Source organism: Conger conger, chromosome 12 (assembly GCF_963514075.1).
Source record: "Conger conger chromosome 12, fConCon1.1, whole genome shotgun sequence".
In the NCBI taxonomy this organism is placed as follows: Eukaryota; Metazoa; Chordata; class Actinopteri; order Anguilliformes; family Congridae; genus Conger; species Conger conger.
In genome coordinates, this window is record NC_083771.1 from 10,453,878 (window position 1) to 10,468,782 (window position 14,905).

A 14,905-nucleotide genomic window follows, 5' to 3' on the forward strand; every position below is an offset into this window, starting at 1 on the left:
CTCTCAGTGTTAACCACACGCAGAGCTTACCACAGCGTTCAGCTGAGCGTTCAGTGACAAAGTGTCAGAACACATTTACTTCAAAGCCAGCACCCATGCGTCCCAATAGCTTCACTCGTGCTAACAAGCAGATTAGCTGAGGCGATTAATGTACTGCGATGGGAGGATTGTTGACTAATATAGTGGAAAGGAGTCTTCGGAGTCTACAGCGCCCTCTTGTGCGGGGAGGACAAAACGTCCAGCTGCAGAAAGTGAGGAATTTCCAATGGAATGTCCAATTATTTATACGTTTGGAATATATTCCCACAATAGTAATACTGTATGTGATACCGCCTTTTATTTTAGACTCTTTATATGTTACTCAGCTTATAAATAATCACCCATAATTTGATAAAATATAGGCCAATTTACATGGCAGCCACATCTCATACTGTAAACTTGTTTAAATGTTCTCAATCTGGCAAGCGCTGCATTAACAGATGTATTTGTGGACAAAATATCAACAGTGACTTTATTCATAATTTACAATATAATCATTAATGCTTTATTTAGCATGTTTATCGTTTCAGAACTGGTACCGCGAGCCAAGCGTTGAACATCGAGCTTGGCTGAATACTGATTTATTTATGTTTTGTTGGTGTTGAAGTTTCCTTTGTCCGGTTGGATTTTTAACATGAATAAGTAAAACAAATAAAGAGGCGAAAAAAATTGCTTTGAGCGAAGGTGGCCCTCAGCTCATCGCGATGGCGGGAGATGAATGAAGCTAATCTCACTCCAAGAGAGAAATATCCTCAAGGACTCGTGAGCGCTGTCGCACAAATACATCAGAGGTGGAATAAAACGGGAAATAACTGATCATCATAATTACTGCCACTGTCATCTTCATTACTTTAACTACTCTCCCTAATCGCCCTGTCTCTGTATGGATGTTCTGATAACACTAGCAGGCGAGAGCTCTTAGCAACAGCGGGCGGCCAGCGTAGCTTTAATTATTCTCGCCTGCTCCGAATTAGCGTTCCCCATTTGATGGCTCTGAGGCAGGAGAATGGTATTTTTTTTTACCTTTATTCCATTTAATCATTTGGAGGCACAAACAAAGTGAAGAGTACTGCTGCAGAAGGCGCCTCTAATGACTAATGTCATGCTTTTGTCATGGATATAATTTAGCTGGACCAGGGTCTCTCCTTTTAGATCCAGCAGAAATTAATTAGTTTCTGCACCAGAACCGTTGTGGGTGGATCGTGTTCGAGTGAGTAGCCGTCCGCCACATTGGCTCTCTTCCCTATAAAAAATACTAATTTGACATCTGTGTTTCTTGACAGCTAAATTTGATCAACGAAAACTGTATGTTTTCTTTTGATAAAAAATTTGCTTACGGTCACACGCAGGTGCTCGAAGTTAAAAATAAAAATAAAGTGAACCCCGTCTAGGTAAACGGGCTGAACTTACAGCAATCATGTCCGTTCTTACTGATACTTTCCACTTAATTTGTGCTATTACCTCCAAACTAGAAGCGCAGGTGGTCACAGGCTGTTAACTGACAGAAATAGAAGAAGGCTGTCTTTAGTACTGTCAGTGACAGTATTCTTATGAAACTACTCAATCTTATTGTTTTGCGTCACCTTTCTGAATGAACCCAAGATCCAGATACATAATTTGAACAGCCATGAATTGATCACACAAAAAATTCAAACGTTTTAAAGTGCTTTGTGCAAGAAAAGTACTGAACACATAATGTAATTATTAGGCTATTCTACAAGGCACATGTTTTACCATTTTTGTTGCTTAAGCACATTCAGCTTTATGTTAATTGCGCTTACTGTATGTTATGACTTTGTAACTTGTAACTTTATTAATTATTAGTGTCACTTTTTTTAACGCACAACGCTTAGGCTACTCCTCACGTTATCGGTCAATATGCTCCTGATTCAGGTTAGTAACCTTTGTCAAGGACACAGGACAGTGTAGTATCCCTGGATTTGATGCCATAACCCCATTCACCGAACAGCACGTTGAGATCACGAGTTGAAGGAACTATAATGCGATCCTTCCAGCTACCCTCTTTGTACGGTTCTCTAATTCTGGACAGGAAATGCGACAGAGGTAGTGAGATCTGAAAACAAATGCACAGCCTGTGTGTGTTCGCCTGACTGCTTCTATGGCAAGGCACGTCCCTGCGGGCCAAAATCAATTTCCTCTCCACCGAGTGGAGGTGGGGTGAGAGATCTCTGTCCAGTGCAACTTGCAGTAAATTTCCAAACCCCTGGTGCAGTTTAGCTCCTCTGTTGGTTTCAGGTCAGTGCTGCTCTTTCGTGATTGTTTTGGTAAAGTCGGTGTTATACTTCTCTAAAAATGTTTTCTGTGGAACATTTCTTCATCAAACAGCAGGTTGCTGTCCCCTATCCACGCTCTCTGCTTTCAGAAATAAATTCAGCCATGGGAGAAAACTTGCACCTGAACTTTGTCCTTCCATTGGAAAATATCTCCATTTTGGAGCTTGTTTTACCATAAGGATAGAGAGAGACCTCCATTTTGGAGCTCGTTTTACTATAAAGATAGAGAAAGACCTCCATTTTGGAGCTTGTTTCACCTTAAGGATAGAGAAAGACCTCCATTTTGGAGCTTGTTTCACTTTAACATGCAGGCAAGGACCTCCATCTCAGAATCAGAATAAGAATCAGAATCGCTTTATTCGCCAAGTAGTTTTCACATACAAGGAATTTGCTGTGGTTTGTAGGAGCATGCAGACAACATAAAGAATAATGTTGTTTCATCTAAACGATACCGAGCATGAGGAGCAATGGTGTCCTCCTAGATTGATGTGATCCTTTTGTGAAACTGAATTGAAAGGCTCTCATACTGGTTCAGCCTTTCTCCACCTCAACAACTTAAAAAGCTTTTCAGTCAATATGTGACTGATAAGAGTGTATAAAATGACCCAGTTTTACCTCACAAATATCAGAGATACTAGATGGTTAAATCACTCCTGCAATGAAACATAGAAAGTTCATGTTGTTCTACAGTATATTAACAGAGGGGACGTCATTGACTTATGACAGTTATTACTTCCATTAGCTCTTGAGGACCCAAGATGAAACAAGGAGGAGTGAACACGTGTTATTTTCTCTACATTCTATTTGAGGAAGCTTGAACCGCTGGTGTTTTACAATACCTTTACTCCTGCGCCGACCCCTGTGTTGTTCTGTGAAGAACTTCAGCTGGTTTTCGTCGTGAGCCTCTGGTCCTGAGTACCCGGGATGCCCGAACACACTGCCCCCTAGGGAGAGGAGGTAGAACTTTTCTTTCCCTCTGCAGTTCCACTTAATTCATAGAGATAACACGACGATAATTGTGAAGCATAAAATCATAGTTTATCATTTTTTATATTTATCTCTCAGAAATGACGAGAGATTATTTTATTTATGTATGTATTTAGCGGGGTTTCAAGTCTTTGTTTCCCAGTCTCACATTCAGAAATGTTATTTCTGAGTACAGCACATGTACAGCACAAGATGAGTGACATGTGAGAGCACAAGTATTCTAAGAGCAAGAGTATTCATCCATCCACCAATTCTCTCATCCATCCATCCATCCATCATCCATTATTTCATCTATCATCCATCAATCCAGCCAACCTTTCATCCATCCATCCATTCTTTCATCTATCATCCATCATCCATCCATTCATCTATCTATCCTTTCATCCATCCATCCATCCATTCTTTCATCTATTCATCCAACCATCCATCCATCTATCCATCCTTTCATCCATCCTTTCATCTACCCATCCATCCATTCATCTATCCATCCATCAAACCATCCATCCATTATTCATCTCCCAGCCACTTGGCTGTCCCAGAAATAGCTGTCAGGCTAAATTGCACATCTTGTCTCTTGCCAACATCAATGCAGGCAAAAGTACAGTGATAAATACAACATCCAACTCAGGCATACAAAATCAGCACAAGGTTAAAAGGCTTACAACCACTTCCCCATTATTCGTAAAGGGCAATGGAAAAAAAGAGAAATAATTTTCATAGATGCTTCGCAATCACACGATGAATCTTTTTCAGCCCTGATTTCAACTGCAATTTAAAACTTGAGCGTAAAAACCATGCATATCATACTGACGGCACAAACAGAAGAGAAACGCTCGGCAATTTGGGCTGAAGGGGGACGAACAATCAAGAGAGCGCTTTGTGGGACGACGGCAAACGCGACTGTTAGGAAGCCAGGGATCAACAAAACAGTGCAAACAACGCAACTCTGCGAATGTGCGTGTCAGAGATGGGACTTCACTAACAACCCGAAGCAACATGACCATAAAAATGAATAAATAAATAAATTAACTATATTTTCCGTGTGACGGACTTTAATTGAAGAAGGCCTCAGATGTCTCTGTTGTGGAAACTGAGCTGGTTCAGAAGCGTTGACTGCCGGGATTAAAGGGGCGGGTGGGGGTAGGAAGGCTGCACTTCAAGGCCCCTCTATCAGCGGGGTGGTTGACAGACTGGGTTTGCCGGACGGCGTGTGGCTCACATTAAACGGTCGAGGGACCGTGGGGACGTGGCGGGGGGGGAGTGTGCGGTGCATTCAGCTGGGCTGGGAGGAGGATCAGAGGATGGGTTAATGGCACTGGGCGAGTGTGGGCCGAGCCAAAGGACTACAATTACAGTGATGCTCAGCGATTCCATCAGCCGCTCTGTTCGGATTGGATTACCGTTCGATTGAGGAAAGATACTGGGGAAGAAGGGAAACGTTTCCACACTTTTACCATGAATCCCTTTCTCTTCACAGATGAGTCTGTATGTGTGAAACACGCTCAAATCAGATACACTCAAATATACGCAGACACAGACACACACATACACACACACACACATACATATACAGGTGAAAACGCATACATATACACAGGTACACACACAGACAAACAGGTACACACACAAATACATGGAACACAGTACATACATTCATACAAACATATACAGACAGATACATATACATATACACAAGCATACACGCACACATACATACACACACACACACACACACACACACACAAACACATGCACAAGTGCACGCACACACACAAGCACACACGCACACAGACAAATAGATGCAGACACATCCAAACGTGCCCACACAGACACAAACACACACAGGTATGCACACACACATGCGTACACACACACACACACACACACACACACACACACACACACAGACGAGCACAAGTGCACAGACGCACACAAACACACACACAGGCACGCACTTACTGATGCCTAGACACAGACACACAGATGCAGACACACACACGCACACACACACACACACAGACGCAGATACACACACACACACACACACAGATGCAGATACACACACACACAGACAGACACAGACACACAGATGCAGATACACAGACACACACACACACAGACAGACACAGACACACAGATGCAGATACACACACACACACACACACACTTCTCGCTCTGTTTCCTCCTCTCCGTTCCGTCTCTCACCTCTCGCTCCATCACCTTCACACCTCTCACATCCTCTCCTTTCCTTCTCAACTCCCCTCCCTCTCTCTCACTGTATACTTTCTTTCTGTTCTTTTATATCTCTGAGACGGTGCTCTGTAACATGACATAATGGCAAGAACAGGCCATTCAGCCATTACATTACATTATTGGCATTTGGCAGAAGCTCTTATCCAGAGCGACGTACAGTTGTTTAGACTAACCAGGAGACAATCATCCCCTGTATTGCATCGGTTAAGGGCCTTGCTCAAGGGCCCAACGGATGTGCGGATCTTATAATGGCTGCATTGGGATTAGAACCAGCAACCTTGCGTGTCCCAGTCATTTACCTTAACCACTACGCTACCAGTAATGCTCACCTTTTCCTACCACTGAAGTCAATTTTACTGCTTATTAAAGAGCTAAATAGTGTCAGTATGAATACCATTTAGTATGAATAGTTCAAATACTTTTATATACTCCATTGATCTTCCCTGGTGCAAGTATTCCTACAAGGAGGAACAGATAGGCAGGGTTTACACTTTTGGGATTGTTTCATGTACATGTTCCAATACACCAGGCAAGCTTAGTCAAAGGTATATGAATCCAAAACAAATACTATTTGAACCCAGGCCCAAAACCATGTTAGAACCACGTTAAAACCATGTTTAAACTCTGTTTAAACCGTGTTAAAACCATGTCAAAATCCTGTTTAAACAGTGTTTAAACCGTGTTAAAATCCTGTTTAAACAGTGTTTAAACCGTGTTAAAATCCTGTTTAAACGGTGTTTAAACCGTGTTAAAACCATGTTAAAATCCTGTTTAAACAGTGTTTAAACCGTGTTAAAACCACGTTAAAACCCTGTTTAAACAGTGTTTAAACCGTGTTAAAACCATGTTAAAATCCTGTTTAAACAGTGTTTAAACCGTGTTAAAACCCTGTTAAAATCCTGTGTTGAAACCACATCGTATGTGCAGACAGAAAACACGTGTTTAACTCTGAGGGCCTACGATGTCAGGCTGCTCCTGAAGCAGATACATATGTGCCTGTGTTTATGTTTTGATTATTATGTATCTGTTCTCTGTGGCCGGATCCCAGGCTTGCTTTAACTGTGCTCAGTTAACGGAGGATTTTGTGCTGTTCTCAGGCTCCACAGGGTGAGGGATGTTTACATGCTGACTCACAGTCCTAAACTACACCACTACTGTAATCTCTCAAGCCTTTTTCTTTCAAACGAGTAGCTAGGAGGCACACAGCTACACTTACACAGTACCTCGTCAGTGTTAACACTGCTGGATTTCCTTTCTGTCCTAACAAGCCTGTTTCCTCCCACAGACAGAGAGGCCTACAACACCTTGGACAGCATCTGTGCCTGTTCTACAGACTGAAAAGCCTACAGGACCTTGGACAGCATCTGTGCCTGTTCTACAGACAGAGAGGCCTACAGGACCTTGGACAGCATCCGTGCCTGTTCTACAGACAGGGAGGCCTACAGGACCTTGGACAGCAGCCATGCCTGTTCTACAGACAGGGAGGCCTACAGGACCTTGGACAGCAGCCATGCCTGTTCTAGACAGGGAGGCCTACAACACCTTGGACAGCATCTGTGCCTGTTCTACAGACTGAAAAGCCTACAGGACCTTGGACAGCACTTGTGCCTGTTCTCTCTCATACAGTCAGGGAGGACTACAGGACCTTGGACAGCACTTGTGCCTGTTCTCTCTCCTACAGTCAGGGAGTCCTACAGGACCTCGGACAGCAGCTGTTCCTGGTCCCTCCCACAGACTGGCACATAGCTCCCGAATTGGCAGAATACACAGGTGAGCCATTGAAACAGTCAATAAAATCCCTCTCATTTATTACAATGGCATTCTTCTACATGTTCCTGCACCACATCGCTGGAGAAAACATTAAAGTACGCTCTCACTCACCTTATGTGTGCATACACATAAATCACCTGTTTTCTTACCACTTAATTTCAATAAAAATGGAAAAAAATTCATAAAAAATTGAAACTTTTCTTCATTAAATAGAAGAAAAGAGAAGATTAAATAAAAAATATTTGAAAGGAAAAATAGCCCTGTAGGAAAATCATTAGATTAGATCAGATTTTTTTCAGCGTGATTCCAGTTAGTGTAATCATTTTACTTTACTTTTAAAGTAATGTTGTTGAACTATTTTGATGCTTGTTGGCTTGTAGTGTAATTGTAAATGTGCAGGTGTGTTTCGGGGTATAAATAGTTAATTAGTGCTGTTAATTATCTTTTCTGCATTCTTCACCTAGTCCCTACACTGCTGAAGGCAAATAATTTTTTTTGCTGCCATCTCTTTTAATTATTTTACTTTACATGAATCTCTGGTGTAGTTGAACTTTTTTATTCTTATTGTTTCCAGTTTATGCATATTATTCATCTGTACCGCCTGAAAGGTTTTGGTGTAATGCGTAGCATGGGTATGGAGTACTCACTCACTCACGCACTCACGCACTCACGCACACACGCACGCATGCACGCACGCACACACACATACACACACACAGCACAGGTCCAGGCTGCACAGGGCTGTTCCTGCCACACACAGTGGACAGATTGATTAGCAGATTGGTCCCCTGGGCGCTGAATGAGGTTAAGGCCACTGAGCCTCAGGATCAGGCCAGTAAAAGGCACACAGAGCCAGGAGGATGCCCTGGATAAGTACAACCAGCAGGGACACTCACAGGGCCTAATGCTAACCAAAGCACACCCTCAGCAACCTTCCCTCTGTAAATGAAGCACAAGGCCTAATGCTAACCAAAGCACACCCTCAGCAACCTTCCCTCTGTAAATGAAGCACAGGGTCTACCGCTAACCAAAGCACATCCTCAGCAACCTTCACTCTGTAAATGAAGCACAGGGTCTACCGCTAACCAAAGCACATCCTCAGCAACCTTCACTCTGTAAATGAAGCACAGAGCCTAATGCTAACCAAAGCATACCCTCAGCAACCTTCCCTCTGTACATGAAGCACAGAGCCTAATGCTAACCAAAGCATCTCCTCAGCAACCTTCCCTCCGTTACATCCCGTTTCCCCCGCGCTGATTTAAAGAGCCGTTTAAAGGGCTCAAACAGGGAACGCTGAAGCGGTGTGCATGTGGCGTGTGGCGTGTGGCGTGTAGCGTGTGGCGTGTGGCGTGTGGCGAGTGGCGTGTGGCGAGTGGCGTGTGTATGTCGGCGCTCGCTGAAATCCGGGGACGGGGGGCAGGCGGACGGGGCGCTGGGGGAGCCGGGGGTGCGGGGGATGACACTTCGTTCCTGCTGCGGTGCAGGCACGGGGGGATCCGTTCGGGTTTGAGGCTCGCAGGAAGACGGGGGAGCCCGGAGGCCCTCCGCAGATCAAACACAAACTCTCAGAGCAGAGCTGCAGCTCAGACAGACGTTTACCCTGCACACAGGTGAGCACCGCAGTAAAACACAGGTCTAAAAGATGGAGGTTCTCGTAGCGGTGTACTTTAAACCGTACGGCAAAGTCAGCATTACGTTGTCATACGTGTGCCGCTCCCGAACAGCGTATGATGTTATAACACAAACACAATCACTTTCAATAGTAATAAAATGGTAAATTTGGTAATGGTAAACTGCATGTATGTCACACCTTTATCCAAAGCGCTGTGCAATCGATGCCTCTCATTCATCCATTCGTACACTCTCTCATACACCAACGGCGATTGCCATGCAAGGCACCGACCAGCTCGTCAGGAGCATTTGTTGGTTAGGTGTCTTGCTCAGGGACACTTCGACACAGCCCAGGACGGGATCAAACCGGCAACCCTCCGACTGCCAGATGACTGCTCTTACTGCCTGAGCCAATGCTGTCCTCATTTGAACTCAGTGAACATTTTATTAGGTAGAACTGTACACCAGCTCATTAATGCAAATATCTAATCAGCCAATCATGCGGCAGCAACTCGATGCATAAACGCATGCAGACATGGTTAAGAGGTTCAGCTGTTGTTCAGACAAACAGTCAGTGACCCCTTCTTCATTTCTCACCGTCTCGTTTCAGAGGCCAACTGCTCTGAAACGAGGACCCAGATAGTTCACCTGTCAGTGTGCACTCAAATCCATTTAGAAGTGTAACCTCTCCCAGAATGAATAATGTGCCGTTTCAACAATTACGGCATTCGATGATCTGATGGACTAAAAGCCCTGTTGTTTGAGTGTGGGATGTTTATGTACGCAGATATCTCCGACGCAACGTGTTCTTAAGATGATAAATCATCCTCCAGCAGAAATTAAGCGTCCAATTAAGAAAAATTAAAAGCTAATTACTGCTCAGTTACGGTACAAGGGAAAATCAGCGTATACAGTGGGTCCTTAGCAGAGAGTTGCATTTGAGAACCACTCTGTTTAATCAGCTTATTGGCTGTTATTATTTTCTGTTTAATGTAGGTGAATGTTTGCAATATCTACAGAAATGGCATCCGCTTATTGTTGCAAGCCACTTCAGGACGTCTTCCTTTTGAGTCCCCACTAGAAAGAAAATGAACCCAGCTGAACCGAGTTTCTCTGACTCCAGTCGTATCTGTGCCGTGCTTGCACAATTACGTTACCGACTCCATACGAGAGATGTTTGACTGACGCTAACACCAACTCTGAGAGAGGCTAATTCTGTTGACTCCATCTCAACTGATGGTGATAGAAAACTCCTGTGCAATAACAATGGTGTGCTACATGTCCTGTGCATTAATGACAATATGACACAACTGCTGTGCACTTATGACAAGGTGAAACAACTCCTGTGCATTTATGACAATACTAAACAACTCCGTTGCGTTTACGAAGACGTCCAGAGAAGGACGCACTTCAGTATCCGCGCCTAGTTGTGGGAAAATAGCGGTAGCTATTAGGAGGTAATAACTCAGAACAAACAAAAGTAGAACAAACGATAAAGTGGGCCGCGTTAACTGCCGTGACTCGCGAGCCGAGTAAAAGCAGATGTTTAAGCGCGGTGAAGAATAAGGTTACACGTCTCTTATCTGTGTGTTTACGGGCGATATCAGCGGCGAGGCGCATTAGCATTTCGCTAACGGTGCGAGCGGAGAGGGGTCGCTGCCACGACGACAGGAGAGTAAATTACCCAACGGGGAGATTAGGCCGTTCCTCCGACGGCGCTCGCCGCCCATCTAATGAGCCGGGGGGGTGACGGGCGGGAGAGAACGCGGGCGCTTCCTGTCCACGCCGCCCCGCCCCTTCCTCCTTTGGAGTGACAGGAAGCTCCTTGGCGTGTGATTAGAGAGATAGGACTTTGTCACGCGCAGTAAGAGGTAATCGCTGATTTCGGGGTGCGCCGGGGGGGGGGCACGTGATCCCGTCCCCAGGGGTGGGGGGTCTCTGAGGGGGCTCGGGCGCGGTCGCCGTGGTAACGGCGCTGATGGATGGCGGTGATTGTTCCGCCACTGACTGAGGCTGGCTGCTACCACGCATCAGCCTCAGCCTGAAAAGGTTAACTGTGATTTAACCGGAACAGCGGGAGTGTGTGTGTGTGTGTGTGCAGGTGTGAGCAAGACTGAGAGAGGGAGTGCGTGTGTGTGTGTGTGAGAGAGAGTGTGTGCGTTTGTGAGAGTTTGTGTGTGTGAGTGTGAGAATGTGTGTGTGTGTGTGTTTGTGTGCGTCTGTGCGTGGGTGAGGGAGTGTGAGAGTATGTGTGTGTGAAAGCGTGAGAGTATTTGGGTGAGTGCATGTGTGAGAAAGAGTATGTGTGTGTGTGTGAGAGAAAGAGTGTGTGTTTGTGTGTGAGAGAGAGACAGATAAGTATATAGACCTGTCAGTGTACACCAAGGAAGTCATTGAAAAATAGGTGTGAAATCAAAAGAACAAGAATATTCCTCATGTGCTCTTGGGGCCTGAACAGAATGAGAATTGAGGATTGAGGCAGAGGGATGGTGGAGGGGTGGGGTGGTGCGCAAGACAGTGAGAATCTGATGGTCCTCTCACTGATGGGGCTCTGTAGGAGAGTAAGCATGTGTACAGCACTGTGCATGGCTGTAATACGTTTCTGCGACTGGGTGATAATGTAATGCTAGCGCCTAACACACAGCTACATTCTTGTAATGAAAGGCTGTACAACGTTGGTCCTGGAGGATCCCTGCGTACTGTATGCTAATGCATGCACACACACACACACACACACACACACACACACAAAAGGTTACTACATAGTATTCTACAACCATATACAATATACACTTCCCTCTGCATTTCATGAAATTCTTTGAACATAAAACAACACCCACGGGCCACGGTTGTAAGCTGGAGTGCAATGACATATGGTCACATACATGACATACAATTTTTGTGTCTCCTATGATATGGGGCTGCAATATTATCATATTAATTATTATTGCAGGGGTGATAAATATACCAAGAAAACGTCAAACCATCTGACATCGTGCTTTCTGCAGGTTTGAGTTGGTGCGTTTAGATATTGGTTCTGGCTTACTGTGAGGTTGTAGGCAGTGGTGAGGGTAATAAGATGTGTGAGGAACTTCTGAGGGGCAGCAGAAGGGGAGAAGTCTCAGATTTAATGCTCCTTTCTCCCTGATGCCTCAGGGGATTAATCTCCCTGCTGGAGAGACACAAGCTCGATGGTTTATTAACCCTTCCAGACTTCCAGAATGATGCATTCCAGTGTGAGCAAAATCAGCACCTTCTTATGATACTCATGAATAAAAGCACACGCGCTCGCACCAGGCAAGCACACATGCACACACATACATAAAACACGAACACACACACATACATACATAAAACACACATACAGATGCATACATAAAACCCAAGCCACACACACATAAAACACAAACACAAAAAACACAAGCATGCACACACATAAAACACAGACAGAGACACTTACATGAAACACATACACATAAAACACAAACACACGCAAATAAAACACATACCCACATGCACACAGGCACACACACACACACCACACGTCTGCGTGCACACACACACACCATCACACATGCACATGCAAGAACTTGCGCATGCGCACACACAAACAGAGAACACTAAATCTTTTCCCTGGTCAGCACAGATGGATTTTCATGGTTATGTTCACTCGCTGTGTTGATGGTGCGGTGCTGAGTGAACAAAGACTGATTGACTGACACAGACACTGTCACACACAAATACACACATACACACATACACACGCACACACACACAGACACACGCGCACACATACACACACACACACACACACACACATATACACACATACACATGCGCACATGCGCACACACACGCACACACACGCGCACAAATACACACATACACACATACACACGCACACATGCACACCCACGCGCACACACATGCACACACGTGCACACATACACACACACACACACACACACATACACGCACACACACACATACACTCTCTCTCACACACACGCACACACACAAACACACTCACACACACACGCACACACACACACACACACAGACACACAGACACACAGACACACACTCATGCACACACACATACTCAGACACACAGGCCTCCACACACACACTGGTGAGTTCACCCTAGGCCATATTGAGTTGAGCCGTTTGAACAGCTGTGAATAGGCTGGCCAGCCCAGCTTTAGTGGTGCTGCTGGCACAGCTATATAATCACAGTGTACAGACTCAGGCAAGGTCACCGTGCAATACCACACCTTCAGAGCTAGCAAACACAACCACAGGACACTGGTGGTGCTTCAATGAACGTGCTTCATTCGACAGAGGAACCGGTCAAGAAGCGATTAACTCTTCAAACTTCACAGTTTCTATCACAGGAATACGATCAAGATTTACAGAGAGATAGATAGATCATTACATTCATATAGCGCTTATCTCATACTCAAAGGGCTTAACAGTGATGAGGGGGAAACTCGCCTCAACCTCCACCAATGTTCAGCACCCACCTGGGTGATGCAACGGCAGCCATTATGTGCCACACGAAGCAAAAAAAAAAAAAAAATTCTCTAGGGTTGAGCAGGCAACTGACATCAAAACAGCTGCAAATTTCCTCAAGAAGAGATCAAACTGGAGATCAAACGTGGTGAAACGGAGAACTGCAAGCAGTAAGAACAACCCAACAAAGGACAGAACAAAACAGCTCTTCAGCTCGTCAGAGACACGTACGCCCGCACAATAAAAACGTTTATTTTACACTCTCACACTGTGTACATTGTGAGCTATAAGTAAGAAATCGAAGGAGAGACGACAAACAGATTTGAAAACAACCCTTATAAGTTTGACAAATACATTTTCTTGAAAATAGTTCCAATAAGTTTTCCAAGGTGAGTGTAGCTAGCTCGGGCTGAGGAACAGCCGGCGTCTCATTGGCATTAGCGTAGCGTCGCACGAGCCAGGCTGGAAAGCTAGCGGACCGGAACGTATGCGTGAAAAGCTCAGCGCCGATGCTCTGCCGTTCTCGCCAGCGCAAATTTGCTCAGTTCCTGCAGGCAGTAAACCTTGTAATATCGAACGAGGGGGAAACCTTGACCTACAGCAAACTGCAGCCTGCTTTACCAGCTTAGAGCACAGCTCCACACCTCAGGAGAGAGTACTATCTCTGCAATACAGATGACTGCTGAATAATATTCTCTCCGTCTCTCTCTCTCTCTCTCTCTCTCTCGCTCGCACACACTCTTGTGGTCAGGACAGTGTTGATACACCGCCTTACTAAGTGCTGTGTACCATTCTGGACATATTCACACTGTTGATAAAGGATGAACATGAATACATAAATAAAAGTAGTGAGCTATATTTTACTTGTCAAATATGCGGATTTAAGATTTATTCAATGGATTGAGCCATTAGCTTTTTCCCTACACATTGATGTGCGATGCTTCATCACACACACAACATATGTACAAGATGGAGGAAGCATCATCAGTCAAAATGCCGAGCTTTCTCTCATTCATCTCCCTCAGACAGAAACACACACACACACACACACGCACAGCACACACACACACTTTTCTATCAGGTGTGTTCTCATCACTAATATTAGCCCCATCATTATTTTGAAGCCAGAGTGTAAATGAGCTGTTCATAAGTGGCTTGTCACATTATGGATCTTGTACCTGCTTTTAACTGTGAGGATGTGTTAGGATGTTTAGCTTTGATTGACTGCAACACCTTAGAAATATGTCAGCTGAATTTATTCTTTCCTTTTTTACCGTTTTAGTACAGATTGTACTGAAAGCTCAGTAAGGTGTGTGGACCCCTCGCAGAACGGATGACTCTCTCACTCTCGCACTAACTCTCGTTTGTTTAATCGAGTTTCAATTGCTTAGCGTGGTCCAGAAAAACAGAGAGACAGACGGACAGACAGACGGATGGAT

At 44.8% G+C, this 14,905-nt stretch overlaps 1 protein-coding gene across 4 annotated transcripts in view; it reads right to left on the minus strand.

The window, feature by feature from the left end:
* LOC133142500 (astrotactin-2) overlaps nucleotides 1–14,905 on the minus strand; it is a 374,986-nt gene that overhangs the window by 204,222 nt on the left and 155,859 nt on the right. For 2 of the 4 annotated variants that reach the window (XM_061263760.1, XM_061263759.1), the window contains one exon: nucleotides 3,173–3,309. In XM_061263760.1, coding sequence (XP_061119744.1) covers nucleotides 3,173–3,309 — 137 coding nt within the window. The remainder of the gene's footprint in view (nucleotides 1–3,172; nucleotides 3,310–14,905) is intronic. The other 2 variants (XM_061263757.1, XM_061263756.1) reach the window with 1 other exon arrangement.